Source organism: Apis mellifera, linkage group LG11 (assembly GCF_003254395.2).
Source record: "Apis mellifera strain DH4 linkage group LG11, Amel_HAv3.1, whole genome shotgun sequence".
Taxonomy (NCBI): Eukaryota; Metazoa; Arthropoda; class Insecta; order Hymenoptera; family Apidae; genus Apis; species Apis mellifera.
In genome coordinates this window covers 11,682,989-11,703,797 of record NC_037648.1, presented here as the reverse complement: position 1 = coordinate 11,703,797, position 20,809 = coordinate 11,682,989, and the positions used below count along the sequence as shown (strand labels likewise).

The 20,809-nt window shown below is 36.7% G+C and overlaps 1 protein-coding gene and 1 long non-coding RNA gene across 3 annotated transcripts in view; one reads left to right on the top strand and one right to left on the bottom strand.

Moving 5' to 3' along the window:
• LOC113219097 overlaps nucleotides 1-1,343 on the bottom strand; it is a 39,151-nt gene extending 37,808 nt beyond the window's left edge. Inside the window, exons 1-2 of one of the 2 annotated variants that reach the window (XR_003305634.1) lie at nucleotides 915-1,343; nucleotides 415-504 (exon numbers count right to left, since the gene is read on the bottom strand). This is a non-coding gene — a long non-coding RNA (uncharacterized LOC113219097). The remainder of the gene's footprint in view (nucleotides 1-414; nucleotides 505-914) is intronic. The other variant, XR_003305633.1, reaches the window with a different exon arrangement.
• A 433-nt stretch (nucleotides 1,344-1,776) lies between these two features.
• LOC410318 (otoferlin-like) lies at nucleotides 1,777-18,408 on the top strand. Its single transcript, XM_026443689.1, is given in 24 exon segments — nucleotides 1,777-2,103; nucleotides 2,195-2,336; nucleotides 2,434-2,587; nucleotides 3,319-3,766; nucleotides 5,258-5,452; nucleotides 5,484-5,855; nucleotides 6,177-6,728; nucleotides 7,475-7,712; nucleotides 8,463-8,557; nucleotides 9,430-9,546; nucleotides 9,803-9,937; nucleotides 10,078-10,239; nucleotides 10,769-11,041; nucleotides 11,751-11,970; nucleotides 12,917-13,338; nucleotides 13,341-13,478; nucleotides 13,892-14,036; nucleotides 14,102-14,231; nucleotides 14,584-14,912; nucleotides 14,991-15,121; nucleotides 15,313-15,500; nucleotides 15,582-15,817; nucleotides 16,015-16,555; nucleotides 17,955-18,408. Coding segments are annotated over 24 exon segments (5,787 nt in total). The 5' UTR covers nucleotides 1,777-1,860; the 3' UTR covers nucleotides 18,136-18,408.
• Nucleotides 18,409-20,809: the final 2,401 nt, after the last annotated feature.

The following is a 20,809-nucleotide window of genomic DNA, read 5'->3' as shown; positions in this document are numbered from 1 at the left end:
ATTGGACGCGAATGTATTAAAATATTTATAACAGCTGGTAAAGGATCAATAATATTGTCGGTAAAACAGAATAAGGGATCAATTTCTGTTTTACTGTTTTACCCACTGTTATACTGACAGAATTTTTAGAGCTTGAAATTACCGAGAGTGGTTTATACAGAGATTTATCGTTATACTGAGATTTAATATTCCACGAAATATTAAGAAATACGCGAAAAATAAAATTTAAAACGGCAACTTTAAGAATTATATTCAAATTAACTATTAAATTTATAAAAATCCAATAATTATAATAATATAGTTAAAGCAATAAGTAAGTTAAAGTATGTTAAAGCAATATATTCGTGAAAAATAAAAACGACTGTCCCATGCTAAACGACTAACTATCAGAAAAATAAAAATACAATGACTCACCATTAGATGAAAACAAAGAGGCTGTTACGAAGCGATAGCACGTAATATTCCACGAAATGACGACGAACTTCTTACGAAGGTCTTGTAAATCTGCAAAAATAAATTATAAACATACATTATATAAAACTAATGTAAGAAATAAGTAATTAGAAAATTCTAAAATATAATAAGAAATGTATAACAAGAAATTAAATAAAGATTTAAAATATGAAAAAGAAATTAATAAAAAGATTAAATAAATCTATAGATAAAGAAAGCAAATAGTGAGAGAATAATGAAGATTATATTAAAAATTGCGGAATTAGCGCCATCTCTAGAATGCCATATATGAAATTAATATAAAGAAACTAACACAGACAAAGATAGGAAATAGTAAGAGACAGAAATATAGTAAGAATTGACTATCAGCGCCATCTTTTATGTATCAAATACATTTCTCTAAAAGCACTTAAAAAATGGCGCTACTCCTGAACAATTTCCTAACCGTTACGTTAACTTACTCTGTTTTTGAAGAAATCACAGGAGTTTGTGAAGAAATGTCCTCAACATTTACGGATAACACTATCACACCGGCAATTCAATAGCTTCCTTCCGTCCACGACAACGAAATGTACCTTCTCACCGCGAATAAAATGCGCAATATCCTCGCAGTCGTAAATAATCGCGTATATACTATAAATATTCGCAAATAAAACACGTGCACTTTAAACACTCGCGAATATATACACTTTAGACACTCGTAGATAAAACGTGCGTATTTTAAAAACGAAAATTATGCACGATTTGAAATTATATCGAAAATCGACGTGCGTAGTACCAACGCGTGTAAACACTACCGCGGTCGAAACAGAACTGTGCTCTCTCCCCACTCGGTAAGTCGTTCGATGGGTAAGGACACGCGCCGCTTAACAATATCGATAACGACGCAAATCAAATATTTACTAAATATTTAAATATGAAATATTTTGATTTTACGATTTTCAATCTTATACGATTAATTTATTAACTTTGTAATGAAAATTGTTTACGTATAATAATTTACAAATTTATAATTTATTATATTTATCAATTTTATAAATAATTTATCATTAAAATTTATCGTTTTTACATCATCGTTTGATATGTGACGAATAATTATTATTAATTTAATCGTAAACATTAAAAATAAAAAGAATTTATAAATTATCGTGATTATCGATTATTATATCGAAATAATGCAGGAATTTTTCTTACCCTCTCGTACATATTTTTGCACTTTTGATAATATTTTTCTATTGAATCGATTAAATTATTTTAGAATTTCTTTCTTCGAGAAAGATTCGCTAAAAAAAGAAAAAAGAAAAGAGATATAACCTGATTTATTAAATATTTTTTTGCTTTTAAAGATATATAAAATCAAACATCAAGATCGAATATATTATTAATTAGTTATACGCAAACAATCCTATGAAATTTGCCAAACAAACATACGATACATCAAATAGGGAGAAGTACACTACAAACAATCGAGTATATCGAAACGCGATGAGCCCCAGGAAATATCGTCAAAATGCTTATCAGGTTTGCGTAAATATTCTGAAAGCGAGACATTTGCCCCAAAATGCAAATTCAAGGGTGGTGGTCAGAGTGGGGAAGAGGAAGAGGAAGACTGTGATTCGCAAAAAAACGGACTCTCCGATCTTCAATGAGGTGAAATCGAAAAAAAAAAACCTCGTTCCGAACGAGCCTCCCCCGAATCTCTTCCCTATTTATTAAATTCTTTCTAAATTCTGCTTTACAGTACTTCGTGTTCGATCTTTTGTGCGAGTTAGACGAACTATTGAGCACTAAAATTATGATAACCGTGTACGTGAAAACTTTTCTGCGTTACAAATTTCACGGAAACGCGACTTTCGAAGTTGCTCTGGTGTGGGATCAACCAGGTGATGAGTAAAAATTATTCGATCCGCTTCGATTTATTATGATTAAATTGATCGATTCTGATTCTGAAAATTGTCGAATGGATTAAAATCGGTACAGATCATCAATATTTTCACAAATGGGCAATGTTGACAAATCCGAAGGATCTTTCAGCGGGGCCGAAAGGCTACGTTAAATGTAATATAACAATTAATGTAAAGGGAGAGAAGATGAGAGTGCATCCGGAGACAGAGGGCGAGGACGACATCGAGGGGTAATTATTATTTTTTTTTTTTTCTTCACTTTACAAAACTGAACTGTTATCGAAGTCATAGTAATTATTAATTACAAGATATTAAGAAATTTCGAACGGAGGAAGAAACTTTGGACGTGCTTCGACGAATCGTGTTAAAAATTACTGGACCTTTTACCGGACGTTAATATTGTTCGTCATAATCGATACCTTGCCCGAACTTTAATAAAACCCCATCAAAAAGTGCTCTAATATTTATCGCATTAAAATTCAAAATTCTTTTTCAGACACCGTCGCGTCTTATTTCCAATTTACATTTTAAACTGTTATTTCATTACACTCGTGTTTGAAATTATGTTGGGAAATTAATCGGAAAAAATAAAATTCTCAAATACTCGTCGAATTTGAATCGTCCATTTTTTTCAATCCAATATCGATTGTAGTTGGAATAAAAAAAAAATCGAAGATTATTCATATTTCACCATACATTGCACGTAGAATATATTCGCACAGATTTCAAAATTCTCAATGTTCTCGATCTATAAATTTCACTCTTAACCGTTCATTTACATACATATAACCTTCCTTCTCTCGATGATGGAATACAGAGGCACCTCTTTTTTCTTTTTTTTTTAACGTTACACGATTCGTTCACACGCGACGCGTGTTGCGAAATCGATTCGGGAATTGCCTCCGACTCGAAATGCAGGGGCTCGCGCAGGCCGATTAATGGAAATCGAATATAATTACAGGAACCTCTTGCTGCCGGTCGGTGGCGAATTTGTAGCCTACAGGCAACGAGCTTTCTACATTTTTACGATTTATCGGGCCGACGGTTTGCCAGACATGAGCAGTTTCTGTATGAAAAGCGATTACGAGAATATCAACCCGTTTGTGCAGATATCGTTCGCCGGGATGAAGGTTAATTGTGATATTAATTGGATATTTATACATTCTTTATATAAACTTATCTTCTATAATATTTGATGATATTTCCAGCAAACGACGAGGGAGGAGTGGCAAACTTACAGACCATACTTCAATCAGAAGATAATATTCAACGAAATGTTTCCATCTCTTTGCCAACGTGTCAGGATAGCCATTAAACATCGCGTTAACACTTGTCGAACGTGCGTGGTCGCCTCTTACATCCTCAATCTGGCGAAAATTTTCCAATCCGGAAAGTACGGTAAATTCGAATAATCTTTTCTCGTTGTTTATTTTTTTTTGAAAATTATTTTCGAACGATAGACGGACTAGGGTAGCTTTAAGGTAACTTTTGACCCGTGGAATATAAATGATGAAATATTCCCGTTCTGGAAATTAATAATAATAACCGTTGCATCCATTGGAAATATTCGGAAAAAACTCGATCGAAGCATTAAGCGGTAAAATAAACGGGAAAAACGTGTCGAAGAACAACATAGAGGGAAGGGAATAAAGGGAAGAAACGAATTGGAATCGATAAATTAAGAGGGTACGAACGATCGTACATAAACGAAATTCAAATAACCAGTTGCAAACGAAACATTGATTAACCGTGGCCATGTTTGCACCGTTCTATTTGTATTTTAAATTCTTTCTCCATCCTTTTTTCGTGTAACTCGTTTGCATTTAATGCGATATATGCAATGTCGCAAACGTTCCCTCGATTCGATTCCAGTTCGATTTATCGCCTTTTTTTCTTCCCTCCATTTTTCAATTTTATTTCGATATTTCAACTATTTCTTTTTTTTTTTGCAAAATGAAACGTAGAGAGGAAATGGTCGATCCAAATTGTTGTCCCAACAATTTGGATTGAAAGAAATATCGATAAGTCGTTGAATATCGATTACGATTATTTCGATCGGAATAAACGTGGAATAGAAACTTTTGTTCCTTTCGTTTTTTCATTAGATTTCCTCCCGACTTTTGGCCCGTCGTTCCTTCACTTTTACGGATTCGGAGCCGCCGAGAGGAGCACTTGTTTCGGCAAATGTTTCTCAGCTCTCCCTTTGTACCGAGGAAGAGTTCTCGTGTCCTTGAAAACTGAAATCGATGATTCCGAAATGACTTCTGGAATTAGCGTTAAAAGAGAGCTCGCGGTTCCCATTATCGAGGTCTGTACCGACTACATTTTCCATATTAGATTAATTTCCTTCTAAGCTTCAATTCTATCTAAGCTTCAAATTTCAAATGTCTCTTCTTAAAACCCTAACAAATCAAATCGAAAGCAAGAACCTAGCTTTAAGTAGAAACGAATCGTCTCTAGTCAGACGCGACAAATTGTATCTCTGTGTAATTTACGTGCTCGTATAAAATATTGCACGAATTAAAATTCATATTTAAGAAAACGAATTTCTAATAATAATTAAAAAACAAATATATATAAAGAAAAGGATCAATTCGTTCGAAAATCAATGAAGATTAATTTTAAAACCGCGCGCTTCGTATCGTGTCCTTTATAAAGAACGAGCGCATAAATAATACACAAGATAATCCGACGTAATCTCATCGATTTAACGATCTGCTCGCGTGATTCCTGCACGGGACGATTGCTTTCGTTGTAACGTTCAATTTAATGTCAAAACCGTGGTAGATTTCACGAGAATTTTCTCACGAGCGATTCGTTTCAAGAAAAAACATCGACCGATCAAAATTCCTCTATCCTTACTCCATCCCCCGATTCGCAAGCATTAACATCGATCTCTCTCTCTCCCTCCTTTCTCAAAGAAAAGCTTGTGGAGAACGGAAGAATATTATCTGGTCGCAGTGTTGTACGACGCGAGCATGATCGATCGCAGGAGATTTTGGATGAGATCGATAATCTTCGAGATCAGCATCGGGAACGCGGGCAACGTGCAATTCGGCCATAGCCAATGCTTCGAGAACGAGAGAGATAAGGAAGGTATATTGTTACTGTTCGATCAACGGAAATGATTACCACTTGTCAAAACTTGCACGTATATCAGACGCGTATATCAGAGGACAAGAAGCCCTCCCAAATTTCTCGTTAATTAACACGCTCGACGAGTTTGCACGTGGTAGAGCACGCATCGTTGCCCCGTGTAAATCGCGATTAATTCCCGAAGCAGGCAAGCAGACGGCGGATCGGAGGCCGGAGTTCGAGAGTCAGACCGTGCCGCGATACACCGGGACGCTGGACGGGAAATATAATTACGTGCCTCTTGGATCGCGAAAACCCTGCCTCCACGTTAAATCCTGGTGGCCGAATCTCGAGTGGAGGATGCATAACAGTAATTATTTGACTTTCGTCGCTAATTTCCTGGTGAGAATCGATTATGCGAATTAATGAATATTTATTGTTATTTTGTTCTTCTCTGGAAAAGAAATTAAATACAGTGGAATTTCTATGTTCTACATGCAAGGAGGAATAAATTTCTTCTATTTAAAAATTAAGGGGAAGGGAGGGAATGATTGATAGCTTCAATAAATAAATAGTAAAGTAAGTAAGAAATTTTTTTGGCAACGAATATAGAGATTCCACGCGAATAATTTGCGAAATAATTTTAATTAGATAATTTTTAAATGGTAGAATAGAATCGAGACGAGTAAGTGAGATATATATTTCGAATTTCCATGAATTTTCCTTCGAAAATTCAATGTCACGAAATTTTTTTTTCCAAAATTCTCGATAACCGGCCAATTTTGCAAAAGGCAACGCGAGAAACATTTATACTTTCGAAAATTTATGAGAAAAAGTGATGGAAAGTTTGCAACAGCGAAATCTAAAGAAATATTTAATATATCAGGAGCAAGGTTCTCACGGTTTAATCGCGGAGAGGGAGCAAGTTTGTTTCGAAACTGGCACAGCGATTTCCAGAATAATTTTAATTCGTCTCGACAGGAGGAGAAGTTGGAGAAACTGGAAGGCATGGTCGCACTCGAGAGCGCTGACGCTTACATATTCTACAACGCGATGATTTATGACTTGAACAACCATTGCATCCGCTATTTGGATATATTAGACACGGGGCGATACGACGACAGGGGTGGCACCACGAAACTCGATCGGTATCGCGTGAATTTCTGCCGTAACGAGATCGAGAACATTCTGAAGAGGATCAAGATCAACGGCCAACTTCCAAACAACAATTACATCAGGATCGCTATGGTGCACGGATACCAATATCTCGGCAAAGTGAAGAAGCTACAGGAAGATGTGAGTCGTTTTCTTTTCTTACGTCGTTTCTTACGCAAACATTTTATTATTCGAATGAGCGATTGTTTGAAAAAAAGAAAGAAAATAGTCTTAACGGAATGATAGTCTCTCTTTTCTTTTTGTTTAATTTAATTTTAAAAGAAACGATATTTGTTTGCATTTTTTTATTATAAAGCGATTAAGACTCCAAAAAGATTTCGACTGAAGAAATTTCATCGATACTTTCTTTCTTTCAATTACTTTTTGGAATTTTCTCTTTCTAATAGCAACATCTTCCGGATTATATAGAAATTCCTTTCAGAGACGTATTAAATTCATTACATCACAAAAAAAAGGGAGAGACACCCAAAAAGGAAGTTTTAAATACTGCAGTCCGAGACAGTCCAAACTTGGCTGCAGCTTTTTTCCTCCCTTTGACAACTAGTTCAATTTCGCGACAGACGCAAGAAACTGATTCTTGGGGAGAAGGAGAGAGAAGAGAAAAAAGGAACAAAACTCGTTCCAAAACTTTTTATCTTTTTCTCGCCGATCCCTTGTCCTCCTCCCACTCTTTCCTTTTTCTTCTTATTCCACGGAGGATCTTCGACGGTGAATAGGAGACAACGAAAACGCTGACCTCCTCTTCTTTCCCTTGCAAATGGTGAAATATTTAAACGCGCGCGTGTCCTTCCTCCAAGTTTCGTGCACCGTCATGGAAAATTCATTTCACCGCGCGATACAGGACACGTCTTTTATAAATTCACCAGCCCCAGCACAGCCTCCCGGACGTTTTCATTTGGATGATAACCGGGTCGAAGCGGCGGGTGGCGTACGCCCGATTTCCGGCCGAGAAAATTATTTACTCGGAGGAGGCGGCGGAGAAGGGGACGCTTTGCGGCCGTCGGATGGACGTGTTTTTGAGAAATCCATGGGACAAGGAGGAGGCCGATTATATGGCATGCAAGCTTGAAATTTTCCTCTGGCTTGGGAACGCTGATTATGTCGGTGCGTAAGAGTTAAGAATAAAAATAGAGGATCTGATAATTGGAAACTTTTGTTTTGGTAATTCTATATATTCTATATAGGCGAAAGTTTTTTTTTTTTTCGTGTTAAAATCGAGAAAGAGAATGTTAAGAGTCTCAAGTTAAACTAAACTTTCATTTCGTCGCTTTAACTTGCCTATAGACTGAACAATATTCACTGAAATGTGCTCATTCTACTAGTTTTATCATTCATAGCTCTAAATTAATTTGTCTGTTGCTTGTAGTTTTGTTTCTTTCTCAAATTTTCAACCAGCCTATTTCTATCTTTATCAACATGATTTCTAGAACACTGGTGTGAAACTTCAAATCTGCCTTTTAATATAATTTTTATTAATCCATATAACTTTTGCTTCAGTAATCATCCATGCTTCAAAAGAAGAGACTGAACAGACTGCTAACTCTTTCATCATTCTATTAATTTCGTCATTCATAGTTTTACTTTAAATTAAAGTCTCATTCTGTTAATTCTATATGTTGTTCATAACTTTGTTCCTTTCTCAAATTTTCAACCAGTCTATTTCTATACTCTGTTATCAACAAACTTGATTTGAACAAACACTGGTGTAAAATTTCAAATATCTCTTTTGGTATAATTTCTATTAATCTGTCTGTAGTTAACTTTTGCTTCAACAACCATTCATATCCCCAAAACAAGAGACTGAACAGAGACTACTGCTAACTTTTGTCTAATTATTGTTCTTGTTATTTACAGCTGCCTGTTGGTCCTCTATCCCTCCTGGTTACAACGTGAATCACGAACAAACTATCTACACATTCCCGAAATATTTGGAGTACACTCATTCCACGGTAATTTCCATTTCGATGGAAAATTTTTCCGATGAATGGAACAAGGTCAAGCTTGAACGCGTTTATATTGGAGGGGGAGGAGATTTAATTAATTCAAGAGACGGCTAGATAAAACAACAGCTACATATTTTTTTACTCGCCAAGAGTAACTCCTTTTTCTTCGTTTTTTTAACTACTTTCAAATTTAATTAGTTTTGAGTTAAAATATGACACGATCACACGCATCCTTGACAAAAGTAATTATATTATCCTAACGATGCACTCCCATAAACGTACACACCTCTTTTTTTATATACGGAACTGACTATTATACAATAGTTGCTCTTTTCTCTATTACAAACTTGTCGATGCGTGAGACATAGTGTCATATTGCTTTATATAATTTTATCATGCTAACACTAGTCTCTTTCTTTTTTTTCCTCGAATAATTCATGAAAATTAAAAAACAGAAAAAAAAAGAATAATTATAAAAGGAAAAGGAGCTATTTTTGGCTCCTTGAAAGAGAAAGAAAGAAATTAATCGAAACAACATTTTTTTTTTTATATAGCTCCCGTTGAAATATCCACTTTAGAATTCCACGTTGAACGTAGAATACGATATCCTCGTTCTTCAAGTTCGATTAAAACGATTTCACGTAATGACAAAACTTTTTTTCAAAACTTGATCGAGCATCGACGAACGTTGAGGAATAATCCTTTCAAAGAATTCGAACCCCTCCCCCTCCGTAATCCCTCCGCGTAATCGCGATTGTTCAACGAGAAACAAACTTGACGTTGATCCCTCTGGAAACTTTTAGAAAACAGTTCAGCCCCCAATACCATTGGAAATATTTCGAACGAAACGACAAAGTTAGTTTGCCATTCGGTCGCAGATATTTCAGTTGCGTGCTCACATATTCCAAGGTCGCTTTGATCCCGGCATGGACACATCCGGCTTGCTGGATCCGCTGATACGCGTCTGTTTCCACGGTTACTCCATCTCCACCAGGGTAAGTTTTTCAATCCGAATTGAAAATCGACAATTCATTCGTTGAAACTCTCATTATTATTATTATTATTATTAAGATTTGCTTGGATAGTTACTCGGATATTTTCGACTATTTGTTCCTTCCATAAGAAGGAACATTCAAATTTCCATCGATCCATTTGAATTATTTTAGAGCGGATTTTCGAAAGTCTTAGAGTCGAAAGTTCTTCTAAGGTTGAGGTTGCTCGGGGGGATTGAAAGTATTGTAAATTTTTCAGGTTGTTAAGCAGACTCTGGACCCGTTCTGGGATCAAACTTTGATATTGCCGCCGAGAACCGTGCACGGATCGAAAGAGTACATTAAATTAAACCCGCCTATAGTTATATTGGAGGTGTACGACTTGGACATATGCGTGAGTGGATCCTTTTTTCTTTACGCATTTCGCTTATACTTTAGATTGGAATTACTTGTACATCGTTGCAATTTATCGAAACGATCGACGAATCTGAAACGAGTCACGAAATTTCAGTTTCACGGAATCGAAATTTACAGGGCATAAAGGAGTTTTGCGGAAGATGCACGGCGATTCCGTTAGTTAAACTAGCGGAGGAAACTTACTCCCCGCCCGATTTCCCACCGAAACTTGGGTGGTACAAATTTAAATCTCAAAGGGATTTCTCTGGGTCGGTGCTCGCCGCCTTCGAGCTCATAGAGGTAAGGGATGCAACACTCGATCGATATTCGTATCGCGCACCAGAAACAGAGGCTATCCGCGCCTAATCAACCCTCTTGTCATCCTTTTTGCGTGGATTATTTTTTTCCATCCACCATTTACGACGTATCTCTTGCGATAAAAATACAAATGTTGGGGGATATTGTGAAATGATTTGATCGAAATAAAGAATATATACAATGAGAAAGGAATAGAGTATGTTATATACCGATGCTTTTGTTTTACTGCGTTCACTGTGTCATATCGTAGTTCAAAAAAAGAGAACAGTAATAGCGATCCAGTGACACCCAATTCATAACATAAATGTACGAGATCGTACATAAACTCAATATTAGAATATAAAAAATAACGAATAGAATATTATTAAATTAATGTTTCATAATTGAAATTATGTTTTTTGGCGAGGGATAAAGATATGAAAGATTTATTAAAGTTACTTGGTTTTCTGATTGAGCAGAGGTTTCTTCTTTTTCTTCTTTTTAAAAGGAATGATTTAATTTTGATGAACAGGTAAAGGAAGAGGATGAAGATCTGGACAAACCGATCCATCGCTCGATGTTGGATACAATTTACACCATACCTGAAGATATCAGGCCGAAAATGGCAAGTTACAGGCTCGAAATAATATTTTGGGGAGTGAGGGATATGAAAAAGCTGTATTACATGCCCGTGATGAATCCACGGATTATCATAGAGTGCGCCGGTATCGACGTCAAGTCGGAAGTAATGAGAAACGTGAAAAAATTCAGCAACTTCAAGGAACCTCACGTAATCACCGAATTGGTAATGACTTGACATTGACTCATCAGTCCGAAAAAAGTGCTATCAATCGGACTATTTCGTGGATTCTTCCGTTTCGATATTTTTTTCTTTTTTTTTTTTTTAATCTCGAAATGGACGTGATGGACAATAAGAATTCGTAACGAATTGTATTAATTACAATCGTTTCGTATCCATACGAATAATCGTCTGGATCACGATCAAACGCAACACGATGTCTGTGTTGTCAATATATATTAACGGATGTTGCAGAAATTATCGTCCATCTTTGTCAGGAAACGAACGTGATATTCGATCGTCCATTCAGAGATACAGAATATCGGCGATCATGTTATATGACGTCGACTTATGACTCTCTCTCTCTCTCTCTCTCTCTCTCTCTCTCTCTCTCTCTCTTTAACGTATCTCGTATGACAGCTCGTATGCATCCTAATATTAATCTATCTTACCACTAATATATCGACGTTCTGAAAGTCGTGTATATATATATATATATATATATATATATATATATATATATATATATATCGACTTGATATTAACGCTTGACTGCACTCACTTTGGATATTGCAGAAAGAGAGAGAGAAAGAGGGAGAGAGAATCATTCCATTTCTCGTTCCAATGTTGCAAAATAAGGTTTTCGGTTCTCCGAACCGAAACACATCGATGCATTTACGTTAGAAACAGTATATTGATATAAAAATTGTCGAAGGATATGCCAGAGCTCGAAATCTATTATCCAAGCGTGGTAATAAAAGCGTTCGACTCGCGGGGGCTCGGTTGCTTCAAGTACGTTGGAATTTGCATCATACCGAGTATCAACATATTTCTGGAGCAGTTGATAACCGAGGATGATTACGAGGAGCAGATATACGGGACGAGAAAGATCTTCAAACCTGTGAAACCTTTCGTGGAAAAGCCTGAAACCATTCGTAAGTCCCCCTTCGATTCATTTCAAAATTCAAAGATTCTTAAAGTTTACGCAAGTTTATCCAATGGTTAAACGCAAAAATTTCAAAAAGTTCAAATATGAAATGGAAAAGTGTGTAAAAATCTAATTTTCCGTATTTTCTACCATTAATACCGTCTACGCTATATCGATATTATTTCTCTCAATATGTAAAATATACAATATTCTCCGAGTTCAATTATATTGACACGGTCGACACGGTGTAGTAGTTCATGTTCACACCGTGTTCAACCGCTGTTTTCAGGGGTATTTCAAGTAGTTATTAAATATTTGAACGCGGTCGGTTTCAACGGTTTAATAACGCCATGGAATATCCGGTCCCACTCGGCACGCAACGGAAAACTTTGTTAATTAAAGTTGAACAGAATGTTTATACGCTGTGAACAAATATTTTTTACCAACACGGGAGGAATTTGTGCCCGTGTTTCCCGGAAATCGAGATTAATTTCGGATTGAATTTTTAACAGATTTGTCGTTTATTCGACGTTTCGATCTTCGACAACAGTTTTTCGTCGGTCCATTGAAAATTTTTCGACTCAAAATCCTTTTTAAAATAATTTGCACAATATCGTTGTAATAATTTCGACTAACTAAACTTGAAAACTGTGAAAAGTATTCGTACAAACGTTTTATCTCTTTTCGAGATATACGTTTTAAAGTCGTTTACCATCTTGCGTGAAAAATATGTAAGAAAAGTAATAAATTTATTTACTCATAATGAGATTATTCGAATTTATTAAAATTGTTGAAAATGAAAATGAAAAGATTAAATAAAAAAAATAGAAACACGAAGTAAAACTATATCTCATAAATAAGATCAAACAAGAAATTATCTATAAAAATACTTTCCAGTTTTTAATCGTCGACAAATTTGACGAACCGATCGATGATAAAAAATTATTTTCAAGTGCCCCTGCCGATCGATTTCGATCCGAAAAAAGAAGACGAGCAGAAGAAATTAATCCCTTACAAGAAGATGGGAGACAGAATCTCATGGATCAAGAAGATTTTTCGCTGTTTGAAATATTTCTTCACTCATCTGATCCACGCAAGAAGGAAAAAGCGAAAAAAAGAATTTCTCACGAGCGACGACGACGAGTCGCTAGACTGGTGGACCAAATACTTCGCTTCCCTAGAGGTAAGCGTGATGATCAAATATCCACTCGAAATATCACGTAATTGTGAAAATTGTGGACGATTCTTTCCAGGAGGAAAGAAGAAGGGAGCTGAACGGTATTCCACCACCCGAACAGAAGGTCACAGCGACGTTCAAGGTATCCTATTCGCGTTTAGCGAATTTTCACCAGCTCAGGTGTCTCATTGGGCGGGAAACAGGTATACGACGGAGAACTGGAGATGCAGCCGCAATTCTCCGGCTTCCAGGATCGTCTGAGAACGTTCGAGCTGTGGAAGGGGCGGAAAAGCGAGGATCCCGACTACGACAGCGAGAATTACGTTGGAAAATTCAAGGTTTGCCCAATCTCAGCTTTTTCCCTCCCTCCTCGACAGTTTTGTGTTCCTCCTCTCTAAATATTTTACTCGGCGAGATTCGATGGAGGAGAGGAGAGTTTTGCATCCTTAAACGTTCGATCAAGGAAAAATGTTTAAATGTTTGCTCAAACGAGCTATTAATTGGAGGAAAATCCACGTCAGGAGGGAAAAAACGTTTTCTGGTGAATGATTGAAAGATAATTTCCAAAGGCAATTCCTTCTTTTTTTTTATCTTTTTTTTAAATCTTATAATAAAAGAATGAACGTGAAATAATAGCGATTGGATTCGCGTCTCGTTCCGAAAATTTCACTTTAAACTCCGATTCCTTTCTTCTCTTCGTCCGAGAAGAATTAATGAAATGACAAATCCATTAATAAAAGTCCACCGACAGGGTCGTATTTGCGTGTATCGCTGGCCTCACCCAAGCAACCTGCCTTGCAAAACGAGAAGCGGGAGAAGCGCGAGTGACGGCCTGTGCGACGATTATCCGCATTCGGAGTCTATCAAACTCGTGGTTAGACTTTACGTGGTGAAAGGTGCGCGATATATATTTGATTCATCGTGTGACGATGAAGCTCACGGGATCGAATCGATTCCACAGGCATCAACCTGCAGCCTCAGGATCCCCTAACCGGAAAGTCTGATCCGTATATCTGTATCCGGCTTGGTAAAACGTATATCAGCGACCAAAAGAATTACATACCGAACCAGCTAAATCCAACTTTTGGACGGTACGTGCTGACCATTGCATTTTTATCCAATCCTTTGGAACTGGACGTTACAAAGAAATCATCCGTCTATCCGAGATATCGCTTGATATATTGTCTCCCAATTGGGATCCCTTCTAACCTCTTTCAAAGTTTCCTCTACTAATAATTTTGAATTATTATACTGATAAAACTATCAATATCGAAAGAAAAAATACGTATTTATCGGAATAAGACATTATAATTAATATATTTTCATTCCTTTTCTTATTTGTCAACTCTGAAATTGTCCGTCAGTTCCACGAATCTTTTTTTATTTTTATTTTCCATCGAAAAGAGCTCAACTCGAAATTATATCTTCAAAACGCATTTACAGGTTGTTCGAGATAGAGGCAGTTTTCCCTCGCGATTGCACGATGATCGTACAAGTATGGGATTACGACGCGACCACTGCCGACGATCTGATAGGGGAGACGAAAATCGACATCGAGAGTCGATTCTACAGCAAACACCGTGCCACGTGTGGTATATCCAAGATATACGCGTCCGAGGGTTACAATCAGTGGAGGGATCGCGAGAAACCGACCCAGATACTCGAGCAACTCTGCAGGAGGAACAATCTTCCGTTGCCCGAGTACAGGCACCATTACGTGAAAATCGGACGGAAAAGGTTTCCCTTCGACGAAACCGAGCATCCGGAATCCGGTGCGTTTTCAAAATTCGAAACGATTCTTCCGAAAATTTCTCGAGATTAGAATTGCATCCACGACGTTCCTGTTTCAGAATTAAACGAATGCATGGCGTTGAGCGTGCTCCATCGGTGGCAAGACTTCCCCATTTGCGGCTGCTACCTGGTTCCGGAACACGTGGAGAGACGGCCGCTTTTTAATATAGGAAGACCCGGGTTGGAGCAGGTTGTAACCCAAACGATTTCTCTCCTCGAAAAATCGTTATCCTTTCTTCCGGATTCGAACGAATCGGTGTTAATTCGTCCATTTTCGAATCCCGAATCCCCGAATCGAGTGGGAAATTTTCTCGAAGGGGATGACGAACGATACACCGCGTTCTAGAAATCTGATTTGTCGATTTCTCGTGCGATTCTCAGGGTAGATTGGAAATGTGGATCGACATGTTTCAAGTGGGCGAAGTACCTTTGAAACCGCCGGTCGACATCAGCCCTCCCGTGCCCGAGGAATACGAAATTCGCGTGATCGTTTGGAACACGGAAGATATACCACTCGTGGACAGTCAATTTATCACGGGTGAAAAGTGCTCGGATATTTACGTTAAAGGGTAAATTTGAGGATAAGTAGATGCAAGATCTGAGAAGATTATCATCTTCGTCTATTCGTGATATTAAGAAATTGATCGTAGCTGGATCACTTATGACGATTATCAGAAGACCGACATCCATTACAATTCTTTGAACGGGGAAGGCAATTTCAATTGGCGATTCGTGTTTCGTGTGATGTATTGCAAGAGCGAGCGCGTTATAATCGTCCCGAAAAAGATATCCATCTTTTCGTTGACCGACACCGAGGAAAAACTGCCGTGCAGATTGTACCTGCAAGTTTGGGACAGCGATCACTTCTCTCCAGACGATTTTCTCGGTTAATATTAAAATTAATCTACCCCTTCGATCGATTAAATCTTCGTCTATTTTCATATTTTTCTCTTCATTCTTGAATATTATAAATATTATTACAAATACATTATTACCGTTAATGCCATCACTTTTCCTCATAATTTTTGTTAAAGAAAAAGGATGTAGGATCGATTCGATGGAAATAAAAATTTATTTATTTAGGAGCGCTAACGTTGAATCTGTCCGCGATGCCACGAGGAAGTCCGAATTCGAAAAACTGTACTTTGAAATTACTCAACCCGAATCTGCCCACGATTAATTTGTTTAAAGTAACTCGAGTCAAAGCTTGGTGGCCGTTCGAGCAAAGCGTGAACGCTGGCCAATACGTTCAAGCGGTGTGTAACATTATTTTTATCATTAAATCCTTGTTTCGCTGTATCAATCGAAAAATAAAAATATATATCGTTGTCTTCATGGCAGAAATCAAGGTAGTCTCGATTAAAAATCGAAAGCTTTTCGATTCGTCTTTCAAAATCACTCGCTCGAAGTATTTTTTCGATAACAAATACCTCGATTTCTTCCGACTCCATTTTTATTTTGTAACGAGTATCCGTAGAGCATTCGAAGTGGGCTCATGTGATGATGTAATGTGTACGATCCAGGGTAAAATCGAAATGGAGATATCAATATTGAAAGCGGAGGAGGCCGACGAGAATCCCGCGGGCAGAGGAAGAGAGTCGCCTCAAGAACTTCCGCCACCAAAGTATGAAACTTTATTAAAAAAAAAAAATATGGAACTTCGCAGTCAGTCGATGAAAAAACTGAAAAAAAATTCGCATAATATTTGCGCTCGAAAATATCTTTTCGCAAAATTGTATTCTCGTTGAGTGACCAGAAAAATTTTTAACCCTCGACTCGCAGTGATATTCGAGGGTGACGCTTTTGCACAAGACTGATGTCGAGGTTCCAATGAATTTTCAATAACGTGTTACATTATCAAGTATCAAGAAGTTATCATTATACCTCGGCTATAAAGATATTTCGAGGAACGGCATCCGCCTCGAAACGAAATATTTAATTATCGACGAGAAACCAATTCGAAAGGATGTATCATTTATTCATCGATCGTATGAAATCGGCAATCGCGGCTGGATCGAAATAAAACCGTGATACGACGAACGTATCAAAGTTTAATAACATGCTCAGCCACAAATTAAATCAACGTGGATATTGCTCTCCATCAAATTTAAATGGATTAATTTTCGATTTTGATCGTCAATCTGTATAAATGCAAGTAACTAACGAGATTATTAAGTGAACGTAGTTAATTCGGGTACCGGATGACATCGACGCGCATATTTCCGGCTAATCTTCGAGAGATCGGCTCGCCCTATTTAAGGCAATCTGTCCGTCTGCTTCTGCAAAAGAAAGGTTGAAATATATTTGACCCGTCTGCTATTCTATTTCGTTGACAAAAAGCGTTGAACGCTTGTATCTAATTAATAATCCGTGACACGACGAATACGTTCGTCGAATCGTTAAACAATTTTAATTTCACGTAATTTCCGTAAAAATTCCTAGCTTAACGAGTTTTTAAAGCTTGTTCGACGTGTTATGGCAAATATTCAAATTTCTCTCTTTAATTAATTAGTTTTTCTTTTTTTTCTAAGATTATTAAAATTCATTTAAAGAGAACGAGAATATTGATGATTGAATTTAATTTGTTGTTTTAAGGAAGAAATTACTTTTCTATTTAAGTACGATTAATCATAAGAGATTTCTCTCGATATTTAAAAAAAAAAGTAGCTTTCTGTAATTTTATTTACGAATTCATTTACGAAAAAAAAAAAAAGAAAAGATAGATATTTATAGATATTTTTTGTTCGATGGACAAACGAAACAAAATTGTATCAAATTACAATAAACCTTCGAAACTATCTATCCCAGCGAAACGATCGATGAATAACGAGTGTAATTAAATTCAATTAAACATTAAACATGGCCGCGATTAAAACAACATTATATAATTAAATGAATATGAATAATAATAGTGGCCATTAATATCCATCCCTACGTTTGTTAATCCGATCCGGAAACATTGATCATTTTTCACCACACGAGCCAATCACAACCCAGAACGTCCTATTTCCTATAATTTACAGCCGGCCGGAGACTTCCTTCTCCTGGTTCCTGAATCCGTGGAAAGCATTTCGCTACGTGGTCTGCCGCTATTATAGATGGAGGATAATATGCTGCATCGTGTGCTTGCTGTTGCTGGTGTTGGGCGGTTGCGCGATTTACGCCTTCCCTGGCTACATGGTGAAACGTCTTCTCGGCGCTTGAATCGTCGGCGAGAAAGAAAACGAAATCATAGAAGATATATCCATTGGCCGATCCATTGCAGCTGGCCTGCTCGTAAATCAGGAATTGTGGTATGGATGAAATATCGATTCTGACTACTCGACGACAAAACCAGTTCTATATTTCAACACCGATTAATTGCGGAGGGACTCACACACAATGGACTCGCCTATTTAACGAATCGCCTATTTTTCCAATTAATTCTTTATAAATTCGAATCGATAGATCGTTTCGTTTTCTCTATAGTAATTTCGAAATAAGTAATAGTTTAATTAGGATTATTTGTCTTTATTGAATATTAATATTGATATTTCGCGTATAGTAGATTTTATGTAGTTTACGAAATAAAATAATAAAATATATCGTTGTATCGATTAATCAGAATTCTTGTTTCTTTTTTCTATTTTTTTTCTATTTAATTTGAAAATATGGAATCCGCGAATTGACCATGTTTTGGATGGACAAAAGAAGAGAGATTTCTCTGAGAGAAATAAATGGTTCGTGCAATTTTGCATGTCGAACCTATGGAAATGAAAATTGAAACGTTCACAGGTCGAATTCACTCGGCCGATCGGTTCTCTGACGGATGCACAGAACTATTTGCATTAATTCCTTTTTTCTTCTTTTTTTTTTTTTTTTTTTCGAACGTTCACGTTCGCGTATTCTAAAAGATATCGAAAACCCAGTGAACCCAGTGAATAAAAAATTAAACCAGCGAAATAATATTTATTGAAGTATAATCTCGTATATTGAATCATATATGCTATTTATTAAACTTCGTGACGAATGAGGTACGGCTTTCTAAATTTATTGAAGTTTCTTTTAAAATAACTCGTATATAATAAAAATTCATTTGTTTTTCCTTTTCCCCAAAATTACTTCTCTCAAGCTTTTCAATAAATTATTTTATTACTCGTTTAAAATTCATATATTCACGAGTTAAATTGGATTTATATTTCTCTGAAGAGAATTAAAGAATATCGCAAAATTTAAATATTCTATCCACAAAAAAAAAAAGAAAGAAAGAAAGTATTGTTATTGCAAATAAATTATTGATTTAATCATATAATCGTTTTACGATCAATAATTGCCGACATTATTTACTACCTAATATAAATTAACTAGTATAAATAACTATTTAATAATCACGATCAGTAATTTATATTAATAACATTTGCATTAATCGTACAATTTTCACCCGTTATATCTTGTTCCAATCGTATCCATTTATTTATCATATCGCGACACGTCGTTTTTCTGCTAAAAATTCCACGCGAAACTGATCGATATAGCGAGAACACGCGAGGAATAAGAATGCAGAAAATCGTGGCGTGGTTTCATCGACCGTTTCGCTTCTTCTTTCGTGATTCGAGGCACTTTTTAAGGATCATTTGCTCGTCGGTAAATGCGGCGTCTTGGTCTATGCGGTTCGATAGACGAGCTACCAGGTGGAAAAGAGGTAACGTGACGTAACTGGAAGATCAATAACCCAACCGTTTTGTTCGAAAGTTTATTGAACTCGACTTTTCTTAACGGCCGTTGTCTTGTGACCTGGTCATCAGACGAATCCCTGTGAATCTTCCGTGTCTCTTTTACGATATCCGTGAAACAACGGGTTCGTACGGTTCCTTTGTCCCGCCTTTCATCCCTTTTCGTTCTCCCCCTCTGTTAAACCCTTTTACCGTTCAACTCGAGGGGACGCTTCTAATCTTCCTCTTCGATGCGACTCGAGCCGTGACTTCGCGACACTCTTGAGAAAAAAAAAAAGAAAAAAGGAAAAAAAGGAAAAGAAAAGATAAATCCGACTATTGGATTTATACACCCTTGTATACATTGTATACAGCTTTTAAAGTAAAAGAGTGTCGTGAATGGTTATGATATTTGTGTCGAGGCGGGATCAAATAAAATAACGATGAAATTTTTCGTTCCATTCTTTCGAAGAGTGCTCTCCGACAAATCGCATATATTATATTCGATCAAAACGATATCTGAACTTTGAATTTCTTTTTTCTTTTTTTTTTTTTAGACGAAAAGTGATGGAAATTTATACAGAAAATTTTATCGAATCGAGAGAAATAAAGAGAGAGATAAAAGTCGTAAGTCTTCGTTGTAAACGTTGTTGTTGAAACGTGAAACTGCAAATTTCGCGTTGCGTTCGTATTTCTTTCCTCCTGGAGCGAAACGTTCTTATATATAATATTTCCGCTCGTTACTCGTATTAAGATCCGAGGAAAATTTCGAGGAACGCGATGCGAATTCTCGTTGTAATGCAAAACCTATTTTTGCTCGCCGGATTCGACGAATCCATCAAGTGTGACTGACACACGGATGCGCGAGATGGATGTGTCGGGCGATGTCCACGCCGCTAATGAATTTATTTCTTCCTCCCTATTTTTACATTTTAGAGACGCATTAATATCCTAATGTCCAAAAATTTTATCGTTGCCGCGGTAATTATCTTACACCTCGAATGTTTAAATCTGTCGAGTAAAAATTATGGAATGTGGATTTAAAAAAAAAGAAAAATTCCCTTCAATTATCAATTATAATTTTCAAAATTACGAATACAGCAGAAGCGCGAATGCATTACAACGAAAAACACGAGGCAAAATACTTGGAATAAACACGGGCGCGAATCAATGACCGGCGTCAGGCG